The 23,962-nt window shown below is 41.2% G+C and overlaps 2 protein-coding genes across 6 annotated transcripts in view; both read right to left on the bottom strand.

The window, feature by feature from the left end:
• Positions 1–8,835: 8,835 nt before the first annotated feature.
• On the bottom strand, positions 8,836–19,390 carry ubac1 (UBA domain containing 1). Of its 5 annotated transcripts, none has more exons than XR_001966473.2 (12): positions 18,759–19,390; positions 17,418–17,538; positions 17,040–17,113; positions 16,387–16,494; positions 14,265–14,367; positions 13,602–13,710; positions 12,361–12,586; positions 12,195–12,281; positions 11,808–11,946; positions 11,272–11,383; positions 9,218–9,504; positions 8,836–9,083 (listed from the first exon to the last, which is right to left on the bottom strand). XR_001966473.2 is itself a non-coding variant. In XM_018760102.2 (12 exons), the coding sequence occupies exons 1-12, from the start codon at positions 18,894–18,896 to the stop codon at positions 9,070–9,072; spliced, it is 1,275 nt and encodes a 424-aa protein (XP_018615618.1). In that variant the 5' UTR covers positions 18,897–19,390; the 3' UTR covers positions 8,836–9,069. The 5 variants fall into 5 exon arrangements, 3 of the variants coding, with proteins under 3 accessions (XP_018615618.1, XP_018615617.1, XP_018615619.1); XM_018760102.2 differs by having other exon boundaries at positions 9,461–9,504; XM_018760101.2 differs by having other exon boundaries at positions 8,836–9,504.
• Positions 19,391–21,591: 2,201 nt separating this feature from the next.
• Positions 21,592–23,962, bottom strand: part of LOC108939013 (neurogenic locus notch homolog protein 1-like) — a 29,205-nt gene continuing 26,834 nt past the window's right edge. The window contains exon 34 of the mRNA XM_018760088.1: positions 21,592–23,892. Coding sequence (XP_018615604.1) covers positions 22,543–23,892 — 1,350 coding nt within the window. The 3' untranslated portion in view covers positions 21,592–22,542. The remainder of the gene's footprint in view (positions 23,893–23,962) is intronic.

Genomic DNA, 23,962 nt, shown 5'->3' with positions numbered 1-23,962 from the left:
AAAGATCTCCAGCTCGAGAAACATTGGAATCTGCCTGAGTCTAGAGACTGCTCAGTAATGTCACTTGCCAGGGCATTCACTTGAGGGAGAATTTCAACATCCTCTTCTGCCTTGACAAGTCCATATGACTCCTCTACACTACATCCTATAGGGCCACATTCCCTAAGGAACTCTGGACCTGAGAACCCGTTGGTAAGGGGTAAGTGGGCTGCTGCCACAAACCTGGTGGCATGTTCTGCTGGGTTCTGTTCAGAACAGACGTAATGCCATTGACTAGGCTCTGTGGCTTTTCTTACGCATGCGACTCTATTGGCCACGTACATGTAGAATCTGTGTGTTACATTGTGAATGTAACCGAGCACTATGCAACTGTCAGTATAAAAATGGATGTTGTGGAGCTCTGTGTCGATTTCTCCTTTTATGAGTTCCATTAACTCGACAGCAAGCACCGCTGCGCATAACTCCAGGCGCGGAGCAGTATGCACTGGAAAAGGGGCTAACTTGGACCTTCTCATTACAAACCCCACATGAGGCTGTCCGTTTGAGTCTATCACTCATAGGTACGCTGCTGCAGCAATAGCTAAAGTAGATGCGTCTGAGAAGACGCACAGCTCTCAAAGATGAGCTCCGCACAATTGAGGTTGGGACATAAGGTCGTGGTATTTGCAATCGATCAAGCTCTGCTAGAGATGAAGTCCATGCCTTCCATGGATCTCTTTTGTCTGACGGAAGAACGGTGTCCCAATCCTGCTGGATTGTTGAAAGTTCTCTCACTAGAGCTTTGCCTTGCATAGTAATTGGACAGACAAAACTGAGAGGATCATATAAACTATTGACGGTGGAAAGGATCCCTCTTTGAGTGAAGGGTTTGAGATCATGAGAAGCTTTGAATGTAAAGCAGTCTGTCTTGAGGTTCCAACTTATACCAAGGCTGCATTGGAGAGGTATTGAATCTTTATTGAAATCTAGGTCTTTGAAATCTTTGGCTCTCTCACTAGACGGAAAAGCTTCCATCACCGAAACTCTATTGGAGGCCACTTTATGCAGATTCAAGCTTGACTTCGATAGCGTTGTCTGTGTCCGCTTTAGGAGGTCTATGGCTTCTCTTTCAGTAGGGACAGATGTGATACCACCGTCTACATAGAAGTTGCGTAACACAAAGTTCTTTGCGTCCGTTCCGCACTCTGCTTTGCTAAGTTTTGCTGCTCGTCTTAGGGCATATATTGCGACTGCTGGCGAAGGACTATTGCCAAAGATGTACACAGTCATTCTGTAATCAATGATCTCCTTTTCTGCACAGTTGTCTTTGTGCCAAAGGAAGCAAAGATAGTTGCGATGCTGCTCTTTTACTTTGAAACAATAGAACATTTGTTCTATGTCTGCCATCACGGCTACTTTCTCCCTACGGAAGCGCAACAGCACACCCAAAAGGGTATTGTTGAGGTCAGGACCACTCAGCAAAACAACATTGAGGGAGATCCCTCCACACTGGGCACTCGAATCAAAGACCACCCTAATTTTGTCAGGTTTGTGGGGGTGGTAAACTCCAAAAATCGGCAAATCCCAACACTCTTCCCCCGGTTGCAGGGGTGGAGCCACTTCTGCTTGTTTATTCTCAATCACCTTCTGCATGAAGTCAAAGAAGTGCGTTTTCATATTTGGTTTCTTTGAGAGAGTGCTCTGTAATGAGTTCAGCCTCTGCATAGCTTGCTCTCTATTGTTTGGGAGTTGAATTCTTGGAGAGCGAAATGGAAGTGGTGCCACCCACTGGCTATTCTCGTCAAGGTACACCTCTTTGTCCATTATGCCTAGAAGGACTTTATCCTCCACAGATAGAGCTGCTTTATCATCCTCTGGAGATCTGAAGAACACATTCTCCTTCAAGCTCTTTGTATAGCTCTCATTAAATTTCGAACATTTGAGAGAACATGGTGGGTCGGGTATGTATGACAAGAGAGGTGACTCACCCCATTCTACGACGTTGATGCCTTTCGTGCATGAAGAAAAGAATGAAGTTCGTCCGTTGGGAAGTATGTTGGTCTTGTAAGCATTCACGCTGGATTGACGATGAGTGCCATCGAGGCAAACTTCTCCCACTATCACCCAGCTCAGGTCTAAGCGCTGCGCATATGGTGTGTTGTGGGGTCCATTGCGTTGTTCGCGCACTTTATGCACACTAAGAACGTCTCGACCCAAGAGGAGAAGGATTGGAGCACTAGGATCTGAAGGCAGGATTTTATCTGACACCACAGTGAGGTGGGGGAAACGCACAGCTGCCTCAGGCGTAGGGATCTCAGATCTGTCGTCTGGTAAGGTGTTACACTCTATCAAGAGTGGAAGAGCAACTATTGTTTTCCCATCAAGCGATTCGACAGAGAATCCACTTGCTTTCCTCCCCACTGACATGTTGAATGTTGAACAGATCGAAGAACTGTGACTTCACCAAAGATCTATTACTCTGTTCATCTAGTACAGCATAAATGTGTTTGGCTTTTTCACATTGATTAGAGAGATAAACTTTCACAAGACAGATCTTTGAACATGACTTGGGCTTACTAGCATCTCCGCAAAGCTCAGTGCACTTGTTGGTGACCTCGGTAGTGTCCTCATCTGTGTTTTCTGTGATTTGCTCTGCCTTTGGTTCAGCCGCTTCAACAGACCATGGAGCAGGTCCTGGATGCATGGCTGCAACATGTTGGTCACTATCGTATTCTCTGCACTTAATAGATGCTCTACAGTCTCTCGCAGCATGCTTGCTGGAAGCACAACATTTAAAACAGATGGACCTTTCCTTCAGATGTGCTTTTCGTTCATCCAGGTGTTTGCTCCTGAACGTGTGACACTTGTGGAGTGGATGAGGCTTATTGTGTATAGTGCAAACCTTGTCTGGTTCTACATTCTCTTCTGAGTTTCTCTCTTGGTTTGGTCATGCAGTCGTTATTTCAGTCTTCTTGACGAAGACAGAAGTTCTGTTACTCGACCTGGTAGCTCCGTCGGCTTTCGTGTTGTTCAAACAGCCAGTTGAAGTGAGTGCAAAACTAAGATCGTTTCTAGTTCTTGCTTGTCTGCAAACAAATTCAACAAAGAAGCTGAAAGGTGGAAAATATACATTATCGTCTTCTTTGTACCTGGAACTTTGCGTAATCCATTTGTCTTGAAGACTGAACGGGAGTTTTTCTACGATGGGGTTGACTCCCCGCGCTGTGTCAAGGTAAGCAAGTCCAGGTAAACGACCACTCTCTTTTTCAGACTGTAGCTCAAGCAGCAAATCTCCAAGGTCTCTCAGACGATGGGTGTCTTTATTTGTGATGCGAGGAAAAACATCAAGCCTCTTTAACATCATGCCTCGATGACCTCTGGGCATCCGTAGCAGTCTTCCAGGTGACGCCATATCACTCGAACTCCTAAGGTAGGGTTACTGACATGAACTGATTTAATTCGTTTGGCATGATTAGGCGAATCAGGACCAAGCCATCTGATGAGAAGGTCGATCTCCTCTCTACTAGTTATATTGAGTTCACTGGTTACAGTTTGAAAAGACGTTTTCCACGCCCAGTAATTTTCAGGGCAGTCATCAAATCAGAACAAGCCAGAACTCACCATTTCTTTCCTCAGCAGATACGTAGTGAAGTCATTGGCATGTGGCAGTTCTGGAGTAAAGCACTTGGCAGGTACTTGAGAGGGCGGGTCTGATTCACGCTGTATTCGTACTGGATAGCTTTGATGCATCACCTCATCGGCTCCATCAAATGGCTCAGTCTTAACATTAGAAGGAGAACACTGGAAGCCATGTTGAACTGTGTGTTCCTGCTTCATAGGAGCTGTCTCTGCGTTTGACTCCTCTTTCATCGTCAGAGGGAGGGAACTAAATGAGCCTGCAACATAACTCCTCGTCACATAACTAGATTCTCACTCGCATGTTGTGGATTAGGAGTCAGATTAGGAGCATTTGGTAGCTGAGAATACGTCTGCACACATTCTCTGGTGCGTTCAGTTCTGTTCAAGATGCACAAATCTTTTTCTAGGTCGACACTTAGTCCATCTTCTCTGTAAACTGCAGCTTCGTAAACTTCTGCCTCTGTAGATGCTGCTACAGCTTCTTTCTGCAGTTTCAATACATACAATTCAGCCTCAACCTCTGCTTTTCTACGTGCCGTTTCAGATAGTGTTTTTTGTTGATGCTCTTCTAGTTGAGCTCTCTCTCTCATCATGATGGCTTCTTTCTCTGCATAGGAGGCTTTTACTTTGCATGCTGCCGCTGTAGCGCTTGCCGTGGTCGCAGCTGGACTAGCCGAAGAGCTACTAGAGCGATGTGATCTGTTTGACTGTGATCTTATTTCTAGAGCTTGGTCAGCTTCCTCTACTTTCTTGCAAGGCTGTGACTCATCCATCTTGATACTATAGCGTAGCTAGATGAGATTGCGCTTGCTTGTCTTCTCCTGCCGTGCAGACAACCTTTTACTATTCTGTCCTGGCAGTGGTGTTCTGAACCAAAACAGATAGTTAACAGAAATAAAGCTCCACCACACGTTCTCCTTTGCGCTTGTGTGATGCACACTTTATTTGACTTTTTTGTAAAACTAAAAGAGAAAATACAAGGATACAAATTACAAAGTAACTCACAAAAATATTACAGATAACATACAACTTTCACTTTTATAAACATCCACTAACACATTCAAACAGCTAAATAAACAATCTAAGCACATTAATGATATGCAGGTATACGAAAATGATTGCACAGCTCCGTTAGCATGTTAGCCATCAGATCGCAATGCATTTCAGGACAGAACATCAATCTTTAAACATGTCAATATTGACCATCTTTCATCAAACTAACACAAAAGAAGTATTGCAGATGTTTTCAGAATAAAATTAGTGACTTACGGTCGTATCTACCACAAGGATTGAAAGCAAACAACAATGCGACTATGGATGCTGATCACAGTCTCTTCTTATATAACTTTTTAAACTACCAGATAACTTTTTTCTCAATAAAAGTGTTTATACTGTTAAAAAAAAAAAATCATCTTATAATGAGAAATTAATACTGCACGGGGAGAACATGCAAACTCCACACAGACTGAGCGGGGATCAAACCCACATCCTCTCACACCACCCAGATGCTGCGAGACAGCAGCACTACTTGCTGTACCACCTGAATTACTGATCCATGCATGGTGTACTTATACTAACTAGCTACACCATCTATAGGTGCAGCTCAGTGTAATTACACCGTTATGGATGATGTAGTGAAGTGATAAAATTTACTCCATGCATAGGTTGCGTAGAATGTGCAAATGTTTATGCTAAACATTGTACAATGAAGTGGATTTAGGATACAGATATTTCAAAAATCTCTTATGGCCTCTAATAAACTGTTTGTTTTGTTTTTGTTTAGTAATATAGGGGGGTTCCTCATAGATGTCCTTACTATCACAGCAATAAAAGTTTAATTCCAATGTTTATCCCTTATATAATACCAAGGGGCAACAGGTAATGTTTCAAGTTTATTGTCATAGGTACAAGTACCGTGTACAAGTATCATGAAAATCTTTTTGAATGCTTCTCCACAGACTATGGACAAGACAGAGACAATACAAATACTGTACAAACAAAACAATGACAATGACAGTGAATAATGCAATAGCAATAACAATAAATAATGGTAACAATAATAACAATAACACCAGTAGACAGCCAGAGAACTCAGAACATGAGAATGAGAATACTTAAAGTGACAATGTAATCTACCAATGTGCTTGGAGAGAACAGTCCAACTCTAGTTACTAAAGGTAGTACATTGGTTAATGTTGTATACTCTTACAGCAGTGGGGAAAAAGCTGTTCCTGTACCTGGCTGTGCGGGTTTGAATAGACCTAAGCCATTTTGCAGATGGCAGGGAAGAGAAAAGTGCCCGTGCGAGGTGACTATGATCTCTCATGATCCGCATTATCTTTCTGAGGCAGCGTGTGGTGTAGGTGTTCTGGACTGCTGGTAGCTGTGAGCCGATGATTTCCTGAGCTGTTTTGACCACCCTCTGTAGGGCTTTCTTGTCCTGTATGGAGCAGATGCCACCCCAGGATATAATACATCCTTTGTGGACGGACTCCACAGCACACCTGTAGAAAGTGGTGAGGACTGTAGTGGACATCCTGGCTTTCTTCAGACGCCTGAGGAAGTGAAGGCATTGATGGGCCTTTTTGATAGTTGATGCTGTGTGCTCAGTCCATGCGAGTTTGGCAGTGAGGGTGACCCTGAGGAATTTGAAGCTGTTGACCCTCTCTACAATGTCCCCTCCCATGTAGATGGGTGCATGAACCGTATTCTGTTTCCTGAAGTCAGTCACCAGCTCCTTAGTTTTATTGACATTTAGAAACAGGTTGTTGTCCTGGCACCATTCTGCCAGGAGCCTCACCTCCTCTCTGTAAGCCGTCTCATCGTTGTTGGTGATCAGACCCACAACGGTGGTATCGTCAGCAAACTTTATGATGGTGCTGGAGCTGTGACTGGCCACACAGTCATGTGTGAACAGGGAGTATAGCACTGGGCTCAGGACGCTTACCTGTGGAGTGCCAGTGTTGAGGATCAGTGGGGAGGAGGTATTACTGCCAATTTGCACATGCTGGGGTCTGTTGGTGAGGAAATCCAGGATCCATAATGTGGTGGTTGGAGCTGCTGGTTTTTGACCAAGAGGTTGTGGGTTCAAATCCTACCTCTAGCTATAGTACCTTTGAGTAAGGTACTTCACTTAAGTTTCTCCAGTAAAATTACCCAGCTGTACAAATGGGTAAATGCAGGCATTCCTTGGTTTACAAACATAATTTGTTCCTGAAAACTGTTCATATCCTGAGCAAACCCATATCGAAACCCAGTTTCCCATTATTTCTGATGGGGGGGGGGGAAGCATTCTTGTACTCTGATGCCCCGCCTAAAATTTCTTTGCTTTTCATTTCTAAACACAATTAAACTGTTGTATACTGAATTATGCATCAAGATGTTATGAGAAAAAAAGTAAAAGTTATGAAATACATGTGTCATTATTTACTGAAACAGCATACATGAAAATCATAAAGATTAAACTTTAGTGCCAACAGTAGATTATGTAAGATTTTGTTTTGAAGAGTTTCATCCTGTGATGTCAAATTTGTCTTTGATTGACCATATCAGTCACTAAACATGTCAGAATACTGAAAGAAGAGAGAGGAAAAAAAAAAAAAAGTTACCATTGTCACAAACTCATTTCAAGCACAGGATCTATATAAATACGTCACGACTCATTCCCAGAAATAAAATGTAGGAATAAATGTGTAAAATGTAAATACGGGGTATTTAAGAACTTAAAAGTGCAGTAAGTAAACCCTGACACACAACACTTTTAAATTTTTTTTATTTGTAATGAACAAACATGAAGTGTTGTTACACGGCTTTTAAACATTCCACAGATGAGAAGAGTTGTAAAAGAAAACAAGGACCCAAAGTGAGTGCTCAAGGTAATAGGTTGGGGGTATTTGACTTGTCCTTTCATACAGCCTCACCCCACTGCTCCAGCTCACACTCCAAAGATGGATGAACAACAAGGTTGTGTGTTTGTGTGTGTGTGTGTGTGTTCAAGTGGCTGTACCAATCTTGACTGATGAGCTATGCTAGTGAAATGCATCATGCGGCCACTACACACTTCATAAAAAGCACCTCTTAATAAAACTTCAAACCATTAACACATTAAAAATCCGCATACTTTTTTAAAGTAAATCTAACTTCAGTTTCCCTTCACGATTCCATTGCTATGACAGAATTTTCCAATTATTTCACACCACAACACAGATTTGTGGACACAGTACAAAATGCTTTAGTAGTTCTAAGAAACACAGTAAGGACTGCCGCAAAGCTCTTCTGGTCACTTGTCAGTGATGATTACTTGCATAGGTTGCTGTAGTTATTGACTGACCTTGGAAGTGACAGGACAACAGTAACAAATAGCCTTTTCCTCTTGGACGTGGTACATGACAGTAACACAGGGCTCCTGGGCTTCTCACACTACTAAATGTAAGCCTTAAGAGAAGATTGCTATTGGAGTTTGGAATAACAGGACTGTCAAATATAATTAAATTCTCAGGTGCCATGTAAACCTTTCAGATACCTTCACTTACATAAAAAGTATTTTCCAATATTAATCAGGGATTTTATGTTATTGTAACTTGATGCAAATTCTAAGAGAACAAAATATGATATGACTGGACTTTGAATTTACCCTGCAGTTTGTTAAATATGTGTTTAAATATGCCCTAGGAGTAAAGGACAGTGCAACATAAAATAATTATTTCCCTTATGAGAGTAGTCTGAAAAAAATGAATCCCAACTCAAGAAGTCAAAACATGAACTTTGGTCATTCTACTTGAACATCCATCAATATGAAACTCAAAATGCTAATTTTTAAATACTACCCTCAAAAGTAACCAGATATGCATTTGACAAATATCTCTAATATGTCACATGAGCAGCAAGATATTGCAACATAAAAAAATAAACTCACAATAATGGTTTAAGAATTTTCTTTAAAGCACTTAAAATACATCTCCCAATTATATTCAGTATTCACCTGTTTGAAAACGTGCAATTAAACCTTCAAGTGAACGTAATGCTGAACAGTCTGAACAGTGGTTTCCCCAGACAGACAAAATCAAGTCTTGAGAGAAAAAAAATCCCCTGAAACACAATCTTCTATTTTCAAAAAACAGCATGCAATTGTCATACTCCAGAAACCAGCAAATTTATTTGCTGATCTATATTCTATATATATATATATATATATATATATATATATATATATATATATATATATATATAAAAAATCTGTAACAAGTGCTGGAGCCACTGAATAAAGCTTCGGTGAAAGTAAGGCCAGCTGATCATACAGACACCTCATTTGGTAAAACCCTTACCACTGCGAGTGATGGTGCTAAAATTGCTGTGTCCACACAAGAGGACATTGGTTGAAAGAACGGTAGAGCTGTGTGTCTGATGTCCCAAAAAAACAAGCTTCCTTCCGCTTCTTCTACTCGTGCCATTTTAGCAATAAAACCCTACAGATTTTTAAATCACACAGAAACATTAGTAAATACAGCTGTAAGCCAAAAAAAAAAAAAAAAAAAAAAAACAGTAAAACTGTGATATCACATTTAAATCATATTTGAAACAATCATAATTTCTCCCTTACTGTTTCTGTGGTATTTTGTGGAATAAATGGTCTGATTGTACAGACTTTTGTTTATCCCAGCTTCTTACTGCACTTGTCTTTGGATCCATATTAACATCCTACCTAACAATCATGTTGACAACAGCAAAAACTAGAAGACATACAAAGGTAATACATGGCTGTTACAAACTTTTATACACACTGTTTTTGATGTGTCAACCAGATTTATAGCCTGTGTATGATTTTAAAAGAATACAAACACACCTGTTTCAGGACAACGGATAGCTCTGCAGTAGACACCAATACATCTGTAATAAAGTATAATATTCAGGAGATTACTTCACTGTAAATTAAATATCTAACACAAACTGACAACAGGACTGTTCTGCATTATACAAGAAGGCTGTAGGTAAGTACATATTTTGTCAGGTCAACTCATATAGCTGAAGAACTACTGATCTGAAAACAGCTATTGGCTAACAGAACTACCAAAAAAAAAAAAAAATCCAACTACCAACAACTTAATTAAAACGACCCATTTCCAGAATTAAGTGAACTTCAATAACGCAAAGGCAGCAACAATAAAGTAAAAGCTGTTTTTTGTTATTTGTGTAGGTAAATAGGATAGAGTGACTATTTTGAGGCAGCGATCTAGGACATAGTTTCAGGGCTGCATTTAGTGTAGAAAATACAAATTTTTTTTTGAAAACATCAAACACCAAGACAAGTGGATGAACAATCCATTAATCCATGTGAGTGCAAGCAATGTTGCAACATCAACTCCAAATTACTTGCTGATATAGCTTTAATATAGAGAAAGTATAAAACAGTTCACTATTTTTCCTAGTGTGATTTTTGACTTATGGAGTTTTTTTTTTTTTTTTTTTTTTTGAGTGCAAGTGATTCATCAGTTGGCTGCAAAAATCTGTTACTGACATATCTGGCTATACAAAAGGTACAATTTGAGACCAGATATACTTTTCATGGAAAATGAGGAAAAAGAACTGCAAAAAAGTGTTCCTACTCTGGCTGAGATTAGCAGCATTCTTTAAGTCCCCTTGACAAATATAATGAACTGTCTATTCATCATACTTTTACTTAAAAGTTCACATCTACAAAAACCTGCAATACATTACAGATGAGGTATAAAGAAACAGACCACGTTTGATATTAATGTGGCTGTTTTTCTGGATTTTGTTTGCTTATGCCATTTAAATATCTATTATCACAGATCTTATATATAAAAATTGGACACCTAATATATTTCAGCAGAATAAACTATATTTATTTAAGTGGCTCAGATAAGGCTGCTATTTTTCATTATATTCAGCAGGAAATGTATTAATTATCAAGGTATTTCTTATATTCTTTATTTCTTCATAGTAATGAAAGCATGTTAAAAAATACAACCATATTGTTTTGAGACGCTGACATATAAACCTATTCTATAGAAGTTGTCAGATACTTTAGCCCATGGTAACAGAGGGAACTTTGGCACCGCTTTATTTTCGCAGGTTGTCAGCTGTGCTCCTTGCCTCCAATTTAACTGGACTGCAGCAATACTGATGAACCTCACCTTGCCTTACAGTTTCATTAATAATGCCAATCCAGCATGTGAAGTTAAAATAATCATTTTCTCAAGACACACATCTCTGGTAATTAAAAGAAATGGGAAGAAACACCAAACTGTAGAAGATAGTAGTAATTACCCTTAAATATGCAAACATTTGCATGAATTAACATATGATTTAGATGAGAAATAAATAAGATATGAAAAAATTACTCAAATTTTCTTTGAGAAAAAAAAAAAAAAAACAATTGTTTACTTTTCCCAAGCAAGGTTTCTCTTGTTATAAATAGATCTCTGTTTCAGCTTTTACACTACCATTATATCCTGCAATTCAGTCTCCATAGCTTCACACACCTCCTAATGCTAACTGCTCAAGGCATCATGAGATTCAAGTAACAGCCACATGAGAGAGAGAGACGTACAAACAAGTATTAACAGCACAAGCCAAAAGCCAAAGGCCATCCTGCCATCCTCTCTCCTTCTCCACTGCCACCATGAGCCCTACGTGCGGTTAAGGGTCTGGAAGATTCTGGAGATCTGGAGCATAACAGGTCCTGTCTCTGGGTCGTTCATCCACTGTGTGCTGTTCAGCGGGTTCTCCAACATGTCCTCAAACGCTGCAGAGGAAAAACAGATGTGTGGCAATACTTCTCACCTTAGTACTACCACCATACCACTGCCATTGCGCTAATGGGGCCTTTATACCAAAATTCTGCTGGAGAGCATCTATAGTTGTGCTGAGTACAGTGTATATGCCAGGCATCAGGAAATCTGTTTCATTTTTCAGGTTAAGATTTTTCCAAACTGAAAACCTTTCAAATCAATACATTTATCACATATAGAAAGGAAGCTGAAAGCACAAGTCTATTCAAGAATTACAATAATGTTATTGCAAAATCACAATATGCCACCATTTGTAAAATGCTAGTAGAGCTCTTAAAATACCCCAGAACAAATTATCTGTAACACGAGAATAGATAAGACCAGAGCCAGGCATTATTAGTGTTTGTCTCTAAAAAATATCTGTGCGACAGTACCAACCTAGCAATGTCTTGGGGTTTGTCAGGCCCAACTGCACTACAGGATTCTCCAGGATGGCTTGGAACAGAGGACTGTTGGTATCAATGCCCTTGTCTAGATCTTCTGGTGAGGGCTTCCTGTCTCCCAACAGCCAGTCACACTGCACATGAGGCACACAACTATCAGTATTTACATACCTGAGAGCCAAGTTCCTGATAAAACATCTGCCATCCCAAAAAAACAAGGCTGTGCAAGAAAAGTTTGTGTGACGGGTATAGCGATAAACAAAAGTCTCAGATTAACAGAAACAATGTACTATGTGGTAGAAAAAAACTTGATGCTACAGCTACCCAAACTGATTTGAATCAAGATCAATCTCACAATTCCTTAATCCTCCAGCAAACCCACCGCCGCATCCTGCTGGTTGTTATTGACACGAAGGGCATCAACCACCTCCTTCTCATCGAAGCCCATCTCCATCAATGCTACAACTGCCTGCAGAGCAACAAAGACCATCAAACCTTGCTTCAGTTTATAAAAGCTGAAGAAGTCCACAGAAACTGAAAACACTCGCCCGTGCATCAGGCCTGAACTCCCGTTTCCTGCGGATCCTCTTGAAGACTTCTGTGAGCTCATCCTGTTTGGAGTCCCCCACACTTGACTGGGAAGGGGCTCTTGCTAAGGGTGCAGGAGCAACCGCTGCTGCTGCACCAAGGGCATCCTGGCCAGGCAGGGGGCTGTCGGCTGTAGGTTCGTCTACATGCTCGATCAGCCATTCCATGGCCTGCGTCACAGACATGCTGTGGGGAACATGAACAATTTGATATTATTTGATTGTTTGATATTATCCTGGAATTCAGCATTACCTAGCTCACCTAATCACCTAATCACCATCTCCCTTCTTTTTGATAATCTTTCCACCAAATTTTACTATTCCCCACATTTAAATCTCTGCTTGACTGCTCAAAACAACTGTGTTTCTCCCAAGGTAGAATAAAACCTAAACATGTACCTTCAATTCAAGTCCCAATCTACATTTACTTATTTAGCAAACACTTTTCTCCAAAGCATCTTCCAATGAACTCTACGTAGTATTATCAGCCCACACACCTTATTCACCAAGGTGACTTACACTGCTACAAGGTGACTTACTACATTACTTACAAAGGGTCACTCATCTATACATCAGTGGAACACACACGCTCTGTTGCTCACGCACTATGGGGGAACCTGAACAGCCTGTCTTTGGAGTGTGGGAGTAAACCAGAGCACCCAGAGGAAACCCATGCAGACATGGGGAGAACACGCAAACTCCACACAGACTGAGCAAGGATCAAATCCATGTCCTCTCGCACCACCCAGGCGCTGTGAGACAGCAGCGCTACACATTGTGCCACCATGCCGCCCATCTACTCTGTCCATTCTTGTGTCATGTGGAAGGACTAAGTGTCAGCAGAAGAGCAAAGCAACTCTGCTCACCTAATCACAAGCCAGAGATGAAGCTCTTCTGGGGAGATGGGAGGGGTTGGATTTCCTCCCTCAGTTGGTGGAGTGAAAAATTTTTACCCCATTGTTAGTTTTCCCTGGTGACTTATTACCCAGCAATCCATACATCGACATTGGTGCTTTGTTACCAGGAGTGATCAGTCCATTCCTGTCTTAATTTACACCATTCGCATGGTATGAAGCACCACAGTGCTTTCATCAAACCTGACATCATTTAGCAACTGCTAAAATGGCATTTGTGTGGCAGATATGAGAGGCAGCGCCCACTGTTTCTGCTGAGAGTAGCTCACTGGCTCCAACTGGACTCACTGGTTTAGCCGCAGCGCCTTGATGGCACGGCTCTCTGGAAAACCCATCTCAGTCAGTTGCCGGAGAGCCGTTTCGTCCACTCTGTCCTCTTCATCTTCATCCAGCATGGCTGGAGATATTCAATGATGTCACTGTTACACCCTTACAATGCAGTCTTGGATATTTTTTTGCCCCCCATTTAACTGACTCTTTTGTACAGAGCCCACTGCCACAGTTTCAGAATTTCAAGACAAGAAAAAGCAAATATACCCAATAAGGTTTAGAAACACCTGCAATCATTCTAGAGAGTTTTTTTTGGGGGGAAAATACACATGATTCCCATTTTAAGGCAAATTCCATCTTAAATATTCATTTAACCCTAAGAGAACATTTTTGCGGTCCAATAAATCAGTGCAGTACTTTAATGCTTTAACCATGTGAGTAAAAATAACCTAGCCATGCAATATTCAACACAACTGTCTAGGAGGAAACATAATAGGTAGAGAGAGAAATTTGTAGAAGGAATTTCACATCAAGCCCCTTTCTGTACACATCTGCACAAACCTTAGTCTTGTAGCTACAGGGGGAAAGCAAGTGAGAAGTTACCAGATCATCGATTACCTTAAACAGAAGGTGTTACTTGCCCACGTGTAAATAGAAATGCAGAACTGTGAAACTAGGTACCATTTGCCTTCTTGAAAAGCTCCACTGCATCTGGGTTCAAGGCCAAAAGCTTCTGTGCCACCTCAATGAGCGAGACAAGAATCTTCCGGAGTTCTGTCTGGAACTAACACACAATAAAAACAGATGCGCTACAGTTAATCATGCTGTTTAAATTTATAAAAAAAAACCATTTTGCATGTAGTGATGACTCAAAAGCTGTCAAGTAGTCATTAAAACCTAGTATTGTTTTCAAAATTTTGCTTACAGATATATACAAACAGCTTGCCTTCCAAGGGCAGTTCCCCCGAAATTTTAATTCACACATACACGAAACAGTCAAAACCTTTTATTTTAACTGTAGGGAAATTCTGGATGTCACAATACTTTGGGATGGATCTCCTCCTACATTTTACTGAACAAAGCTTTGCTGAACATCTGAATCCAAATCGCTTTGGAAATTTCCAGTCTACATCTGTTTTCTTAACATGTAAGAATTATATGTGAAGATTTACATTTTACATGTTTTACAAAGGCGCAAAACATTTTAGACTTTAAATATTTACCACGAATTGTTCCATACTCCAATTTGTGTCAAAATTACCAAGCAATTTAAGCAGAGAAATGGAAATATAGAAAATAATTTGAATTGAACATACACAGACAACACACAGCTCTTCCTCTCTTTCCCCTCAGCTGACAGATACACATTCATGCATTACAGCATGTCTGTCTGCCATCTCTGTCTGGACAACCAGTCACCACCACTTCTCCAAGACTAAAACCCTCCATCTGACTGCTAATACTTTCAATTCAGTTCAGTTTATGTTTATATCCTCACTGGAGTGACACAGAGTGCTGAACAAGACTGCAATACAAACACCATGAAAACAGACTAAAACAGATACTGATGATAATGAGACCAAGTCACCTGGCAAATGAGGAGAGGAAACAAAAAACTCCCAAACCACAAGGATGTGGTAGCAGTTGACTGCTCAGCTCTCCTGGGCATTCTGCTGTAATGACAGAGGACCTCCATGGATGTCGAAAATCTGAACGTCCAAAAGTCCAATACTACTGTCATCTGGTACACCTGCCTATTAGGGCCTAAAACGGTACCACGTTAAACTCACTCATCTGCTTGAGTCAAGAGGTTAGGAGTAACAAGTGACTCAAGAGTCTGCCTCTTCCCAAACACTGCAGCCACGATGGGATTTTGTGGACATCTCCTCTACAGCATCCATGGAATAAGCATATACTGTATCTCGCAATACACTCTGCCCACTTCCCGGTCCAGTCTACTGTGATATTCTGTTGGACTTCCGCAACTCCCATCTGTCTGGTCTCCTAGCCTCTGCCATCAAACCTGTTTGACTGATCTGGAATACTGCAGTATGAGCTATGGTCCACTTACCAGGACATTTCCATGTACCTGCCTGCCTTATAGCTCTCCACTCGCTTCCTATGACTGCTCATGTCGATGTCTCGACTCTACAGGACAGTCAAAGGACCTTCACAGCAATACCTCAAGCCCAACAAGAGCGCTGCACTTCTGTACTTCTAAGTCACCTCCTTGTCACACACAATTGGGGTCAATAAGTGAAATCCTGCCAATTGTCACTTTTGGCCCAAACATAATGGAATAAACTCTCTCTGTCCCTCAGAACTGCTGAATCCCTCTCTGGATTCAAGAAGTGTCCTATAGCCCATCTCTTTCAGACCTGTATCTCTTCCCAACTCCTCACAGCTTTACAAATTAGTTCAGAAACATCGGCTACAATTACTTATACATTTGCTGTTTCAATGTAACTTTAACATGAGCTACTTCAGTAATTTCTACTAGTATAATGGTGGCAACAGAGAAGTTCTGCTTTGGTAATTGTTTGCATTTAAATGTCTTCATGTATACTGTGAATTGTACATAGCTTTGGAGAGAAACATATGCTGAAAGCATTCATGTAACGTAAAGTGTTTTATTATAATGTCTCTGGTGGTGTAGCACCTAAAAAAGTGTATTTAAAGCCAGGTTTGCAGGGAAAATGCCATTTTACCCCTGAACAAAAAAAAAAAAAAAAAATTCAGATAAATTGCATGCTGACTATAGTCAGTTAGGAGTTTAAGTCAGACCCGAAAGGAAACAACTTACATCTCGGATGTTATGAGAAGCAACGGTGCGGTCTGTGTGGAGGGTGGTAAGACCCGCAGTTGCTTTCAGGATGGCATCTTTGTCTGGAGCCTTGGTATCTTGCTTCTTCTGAAAGTGAAATAAAAACCTGAACTAACATTGTAACAAACAGAGGGGAAGAGCAGCTAGTTCCCAACAGACCAAGAAAGTTTTTCTGCTAATGTAATGCGCACATTTTCTACGAGATGTACGTCATTTGAAGAAGAAAGCATCTGCTAAATGTATTACGAATGAACGAAGTAATTATCGCTGAAAAATTAAAATTGCAGCTTTACAGCGGACATTCATTTTTCAGGCAGGAACCCCACAAGTCTTGCAACCAGCAATAACATTTAACAGCAGTTTTAAAAACTAAACAGCTATCTCACATTCCCAATATAAATTGAGACTTCTCCTGTAATTAAAAAAAAACATAAGACAAATCCTTCTTTGCATTACCTTAGTGGCATCTTTGGTACCTCCACTAAGGACTTTTAAATATTCTCTAAATACACTATTTTGACAAAGGAACTGCTAAGATAGGTTATATTTTTTTTGGGAATAGATTTTTATATAGTCATTTCTATCACTCATAATACTATATTCCGCTACTGCAGTTTTTGAAATGTGTTCACCTTCTCTTCAGCAGATATATCAGACATCTTGGGAGGTGGCGGCGGTGGCCTCTTCTTTACTAACAGTAAGACATCTGCAGCCAAAAAAATGCAAGATGTTTCACGTGAATGTTGGCAAAATACGCAGCGACTGATCGAGACGATGCAAAAAACAAACATTCTGGACTTGTTACAAGAACAGAAAAATTACTTTGGATATTTTTACGAAGCAATGTAACTCATGCACCTTGGTCAACAGTTTAACAGTAGGGATACTTCTGGCATCTGAAACAAGACACCTTCAACGTGTGTGTGCATGTGTGTTAGCAGAGTCCCTTGTTACCACCTCTGAAATGATTCTAAACACTTCTAACAAGCGAGTTCCCTCTTTGGACATACCTCTGTCTTTGATATTTTCCTCCACAACAGTTTTACTGTCATTCAGTACCCTCTCCGAAGCAGCATGGATGAGTTTATGGTGCGTAACGGTTTTCGGATCCTCCAGACTTGCATGGACGCACTATGAGGAAATTCATAAAAAGACACAACCCTGCATAATTAAGTATCAATCAATCAATTATATTCCCATGATCCATTTCCAGTGAGTCCTTGCCCAGTCTTGAGGAGTGGTAGCCCAGAGCCTATAAGATTAGGCAGGGAACACACACGCACGCATTTTCCGAACCGCTGGTCCCATACGGGGGTCACGGAGCCTACCCGGCAACACAGGGCGTAAGGCCGGAGGGGGACAAACCCAGGATGGGACGTCAGTCCGTCGCAAGGCACCCCAAGCAGGACTCAAACCCCAGACCCACAGGAGAGCAGGACCCGGTCCAACCCACTGTGCCACCGCACCCCCCCGAGGCAGGGAACACCCAGTCCATAACAGGGCAATCTCACACACATTTATTCATTTTGCTGACACTTGTCTCCAAAGCAACTTACAACATTACAGTAATCACAACCTTACAATTATTTACCCATGTGTACAGCTGGATTTTTCTTTTTCTGGAGCAATGTAGGGTAAATACCTTGCTCAAACGATACTACAGCCAGGGGCAGGGATCGAACCCATGACCTTTGGGTTGAAAGGCAGCAGCTGTCACCACTTGGCTACCAGCTGTCCCCACAAACCCTCCCACACGTTTATAGCTCTGGTAACAACATATCTTTGGACAGTGGGAGCAAAGCTACGCAAAGACGGCGAGTCTACGCAGATCAGCAGCTACCCGCCGCGCCACTGTGCCAGGCACGTGAAATCAGTTTCGTACGGGACAGCAGGGCTGTTTTAAGCCAGGCGGGCGACTGTGGCGATATTATTAGCGAGAAGAAAGAGGCAAAACAGCCTACAAAATTCTTAGACGTAAAGCCGAGGTCTGAAACATGAAGAGACCGAGTGATGAGGACGGTAAATGGAGCAAAAGGAAAATGACCAGAGAGACGGCGGAACCGCATGTTTGGTACTGTAAAGAGCTATTTTACATTTTGAGTGACCGGGCTCACACAGATCATAACAACACGGCAAACATCTGCGTGTCCCCGGTGCGATGCGGCGCGCGCGCGGAGCGGGGCCCCACTTCTACTATAAATAGCCGGCGGCGTCGAGCCGCTTCAGAACCGTCTTCTCCGCAGCCGGGCCAAGCCAAGGTTACTTACATTCCTGATTCCAACACATCGTCGAAATTATTTAGCAGGGGAAAAATACTATAGTTACAACTATATATTTAGTATTTTATTTACATGTTTCAAGCACTTCTCCTTAAGTTTTTCGATGCTGCTGTCCTCCGGTACTTCCTCGAGCCATTCCGTACCCTCCATCGTACAGATGTGGATTTTGAGCACCTTTCCGGCGAAAATCTTCTCCTCCTGCACGAACATGATTGGTGATGTGCCTGTGGCTGTGCTACTCTGCTCCTGTCGCGAGCTACTACTAGCCTAGCAACGCGGCTAAACCGCTGCTCTGTTTCAAACACCCGCTACACGACGACCGCCTCCTCCGCTGTTATTGTTCTTCGACCATTTTTCCTCCGTTCGCTCTTAATTTAACGCGATGACAGTCGCGTGAGAGTATTTTTCGACTCCGGGCGTTTACCATCCACGAAGGCCGAACGGCACCCCTATTTTACTACTCAGTTGCAAGAGTTACGGGATTCAACTTTGAACTCTGAAAGTTAAAACCTGACTGGAACTGTGGGAATTGTAGTTCTCCCGGTCCGAACTCGTACACGTTCACGCCTGTGTTGGAAGGAGACGTATTAGGGAACGTACGTGTGTTACGCAGGGGTCCAGCTATACATTGTTCTGCGAATACGCCGGCGTTCATTATTTGTAACCCTGCTCGCTGTTACACGCTTTATTCCTCACACACATCGAGACATGTATAAAATGCAAGTGTGTTTTTATATTTCACTTACATTTAAAACTTAAACAAACAGTTGGTGCAGTAGACTGTATACATTTCCCCACAAGCCGATGCTACGTAACGTAGCACTAAGGGGATTTCAAAGTTTCAATCTAATTATTATTTACATATTTAATATTATGTGTTCTGTTTCTGCCGGTGGTGTGCTGAGGGCTGCCACACAAAATTTCGTTGTAATGCATACAATGACAAAGTATCTTATCTGTTCTTTCAGAATTTTTTTTTGAAATACCTGCAGCACATATCTTTTGGAGTACTATGTGTTTTCACAAATGAGAAGATATGTTGTGACCTCCTGCTAGGACAGAGTTTTATTTACTACCATAATGTTGGCAAAGCAACCTAGAAATCGCTAAAATAAGGTAATTTATAAATTTTAGAAATTTGTTTTAAATATTTTACGGTTTTCGGCTATTGACATTTCAAGCCCGACCCCCCCAAAAATTTAATTTTCCATTATTTACTGGAAACTTCCAATACTAATACGGATTGATCACAAAGTTACTTTTTTTCTCCTAAAGTTTTCCAGCTGTAGATCTGTGCAAGTAAGTACCTTGTTAACAGAAACATTTCGTTTCAATTGTCTCGTTTCTCAAGTTTAGACACAAATCTTCCTGTAGATGGCGCCAAATTGCAGCTAATTAAGTATTCCGGGGAGTTGCGCAATATGCAGTACATGAGTACATTTGTAATCACGGGTGTAGCGGCTCGGCGGCCAGCGCAGTGAACCTGGACTGGACTCCTGCAGCTCGCTTTAGTGTCTCAGGGTAAAGCCCTTATTAATGGAAGCCCTAGAGGTCGAGTGCGAAGTGCCCAGTCAATTACATTATGTATTCATTAAGCTGATACTTCTCGCCAAAGTGACTTACAACGTTAAACTACCTACAGTTGTTTACTCATTTGAACAGCTGGGTCATTTTTACTGGAGCAATTAGGCAAAACACCTTGCTCAAGGGTACTACATCTGGAGATGGGATACAAATTTATGACTTTTGGATACAATGGTGGTGGCTCCAAGTCCAAAAAACATAGGATTAGTGTAATGGCCCTTCAGTAAAGCATTTTCCTGTCTTTTGGTGAGCATTGGGCTCTTACAGACAGCGTACGTCCGCATTCTGCCTTATCCCTCATACCATCACTGAGTTCGAAGACTGGATGCCGTGCGGAGTGAAGGAACGCTGGATTTCGGAACATGTGATGCTCTTCTGCTGCAAGTTCACACATCATCAGTAGCAGTGAAGGGCAAGGTGAAGAAATAAACTGACCTTTCATTTATCTTTACTTTCTGTATTGACTTTATATTTTTGTATTTGTAACATGTCTAATTTCTGTATTTAAGTAGAAATAATATAACAAAATAAAATTCAAAATGGTTCTTAACCTCTATTGCAAATGTAGGCCTAAAAAACTCTGCCGTAGAATGCTGAAGATGATTTTTGTATACAGGCCTATATTTGATAATACACCTTGAAAATGTGAAGGATATAAGGTGATGGAATAAATTCAAATTAAATAGTTCCTGGGAACAAAATGCAAAAAAGTAAAACTGTGTAAAGTTTCATTTTTTCTTATGACATTAGGCATTACAGGTGGTTTTAGGATGGGGTTAGAACAAGTTGGAATTTCCCATTAAAGTTTTCAGGAATGAATTGCAGGTGTTTAACTGAGAATAAGTATGTACATGTCTCCTGTCAAGGAACATTTAATTTCATCTGACCGTTATTCCCCAAGTCCAATAACACATAGGTTATGGCTTTCAGAAACTGTTATGATTCTGCTAATCCTTTGGATAAAATTGGTGGTTTTGAGGAAATGTTGAAAACAGCTGCCTTCCAAAGCAGGCTTAGAGCAACAGTCATGAAAAATTCCAACTTCTGACAGCAGGAAGTGGTCCATGCTACAATTCCACACAAGAGGACTGTGTTAAGACACCCATAGGTGTCATTTATTTAGCTAAGAAGCCATTTTCATAAATTTGTCAACAGAAAATACATTTTGCAAACTACAACTTTGCAGGAACGTAATATTTTTTGTCATTAGTTTCTCAGCAGCTTGGTTATAAAAAGTGAGAGAAAAATCCATTGCTCTTCACAAAGCATTATTAGAAGTCTAAATACTGCATTGAGACACTAGAAAAAATTTCTCCCCAAAAGAGTCAAGCAGTCCTAATCAGTTTAAAAAAACCAATTAATAAATAACTAATACAAAGGGACAGTAATGCTCTTAATTAACCTCAGTAAAGGACATGTTCTGCACAAATGAAAGTCCTATTTAAACATCTCTAACATGCTTAAGACAATTTCTAAAGCAAAATCCTTCTTAATTCATAATCTGTACATTAAGCATATTTGACATACACCAGTTACAGGTGCTCTAAATAAAAAAATTTTGTCAAGCAGCCTCTGGCTTCCTGTCCTTGAATGCATCTACAGGTGGGAGGCTCTGAGTCAACTGTCGCTCCAGAATTATTTTTTTGGAAGTAAAGCTGAAGTAACATGAGAAAAAATTGTACTACACCATCAAAATAAAGATTCAGTATGCATAACAAAAAAGTCAGTCCTACAAATAGTCTGTTTTGGTTTCCAAAAATAATGCAACGACCCTGTATTTAACACTAAAAACAATTAAGAAAATTAAATGTAAATACTCAAACCTTAGGAACTGTACAGTTTTTAATTTAAAAATATTACACAAAGGAATACATTTTGCCTTATTTAAAAGAAAATATAGAAAAATATACAACAAAATTTAACTTAAAAATAAGAAATAAATACCCATCCATCAGGAAATTTCCCATAGACCAAACAAAAAAAGAACACTTTAAAGCTTTATCTTCACATTTTTCCTTCTTCATTCTGAGCGCAGCATTCTGGCCTCTGTTATTCTTTTCGCAGACATAAAAGTATAAATAATAATTATAAATACAAAATGAATACTATAACTTTTTGTTAGTATAAAATATTATAAAATGATTCTTCTTTCAAAGCTTCCTTGTCCTAATTTGTCAATTTCTCTAAGTAGAATTCTAGTCTTTAGTAAATGGAGAAGTTCACAGATAACATGGAATTATAAAATGGCCTGTCTTGACCAAGTGTACGTATTCTATTTGAATTGGTCAGGTACATGTCCTATTTTTGACTGCATGCTAGTCGGAGGACTGGAGATCCCTTCTGACCAGTCAGACATATTAGAATGTGGGGAAGAGCTTGACCACTGGTCAGGGGATCCTGGAGAGGGTGTCAGGAAAGGGTGGTCAGGCACCTGTAGCTGGTGGCTGGGAGTATTGTCCAAAGGGGCAGTGTAGCTGTGCTGAGAAGGTGGCGTAAGAAATTGTGTGCTAGCCATTGTCTGACTAAGTGGTGAGGGAAGGACATGAGTCTCCTGGGGCAGGAGGGTGTGAACTGCTATGCTGCCAGACACAGGCTGTACATCAGAGCTATTTAGGTCACTGCTTATAAAACTCTGGCTAATGACAGGGCCATTGGTGGCTGTGTTCGAATTCTGGTGCTGAACTTGAAGGCTCTGCTGCTGTTGGTTTTGCTGTACCTGTGGCATCTGCTGCACTTGGATGACATGTGTTTGCATGTTGAGGTGGTTGCTCTGCAGGCCTCTATAACCTATCATTGTAGAGAGGGTGGTGACAGGCATGTCATTTTGCAAGGAGGGCAACATACCATGCTGCAGCCCTCCTGCCCCATTCATGGGATTAAAAAGTCCTTGCTGACCAAGGCCAGTATGCATCCTAGAGAGCCAGTCACACTGGCTGGTCATGACCCCACCAGGTCTGCCCATGCCTTGGGTCATTGAAACTAAACTGCTGGGGCTGGACACAGGGAGATGGGAGAGACGGGGTGGCCCATGATCAAACTGCATTCCACCCAGATCCTGCTTGCCTACTATGCCTGAGGAACTGATCCCAACATGGGTGTCAGACATACCCTGAAGGTGGTTGAGGGACATGGAAGGAGACTGTTGAAAGGGAGATGTTATTAAGGACGGGGATGCTGAATCTGACATGTACCCGTGTGGAGAATCCAGGGAGTCTACAGGTGAGAGTACAGCAGAGCTGTCTAGTAGGCTCCCCTTCCCATCCTGATTTTTCTTCTTCTTGACCTTCATATCTTTACCATCTTTGCAGCAGATTCCCTTAGCATTGGGCTTTCGGAGCTTCTTGCTTTGACCTGAAGGTTTCATACTACCAAGGTAACTGTTTGGAGAGCACAGCTGGGGTGAGAGCGTGGCACTTATGGGGCCACTGTGTATGGCTGGACTCCTCCCCAAGCTATGCTCATCTAGTAGTTGAACAATGTCATGGTGCATGCGCTCCTGTGCAATGTCCCGTGGCAATCGGTCCATGTGGTCAGTGATCTCTCGGTTGGCAAAGTGTTCCAACAGGACCTTTGCAGTCTCGTAGCTTCCTTCTCTAGCAGCGAGGAAAAGGGGGGTCTCCTCCTGAAACAAAGAAGGCAAGAAAGTCTGATTGGAGCTGCATACTAAATTATTTATACTTGTGTTTCAAGAC

Source organism: Scleropages formosus, chromosome 17, assembly GCF_900964775.1.
Source record: "Scleropages formosus chromosome 17, fSclFor1.1, whole genome shotgun sequence".
Lineage (NCBI taxonomy): Eukaryota > Metazoa > Chordata > Actinopteri > Osteoglossiformes > Osteoglossidae > Scleropages > Scleropages formosus.
The sequence above is the reverse complement of the archived record's forward strand: the minus strand, read 5'-3'. Positions and strand labels throughout refer to the sequence as shown.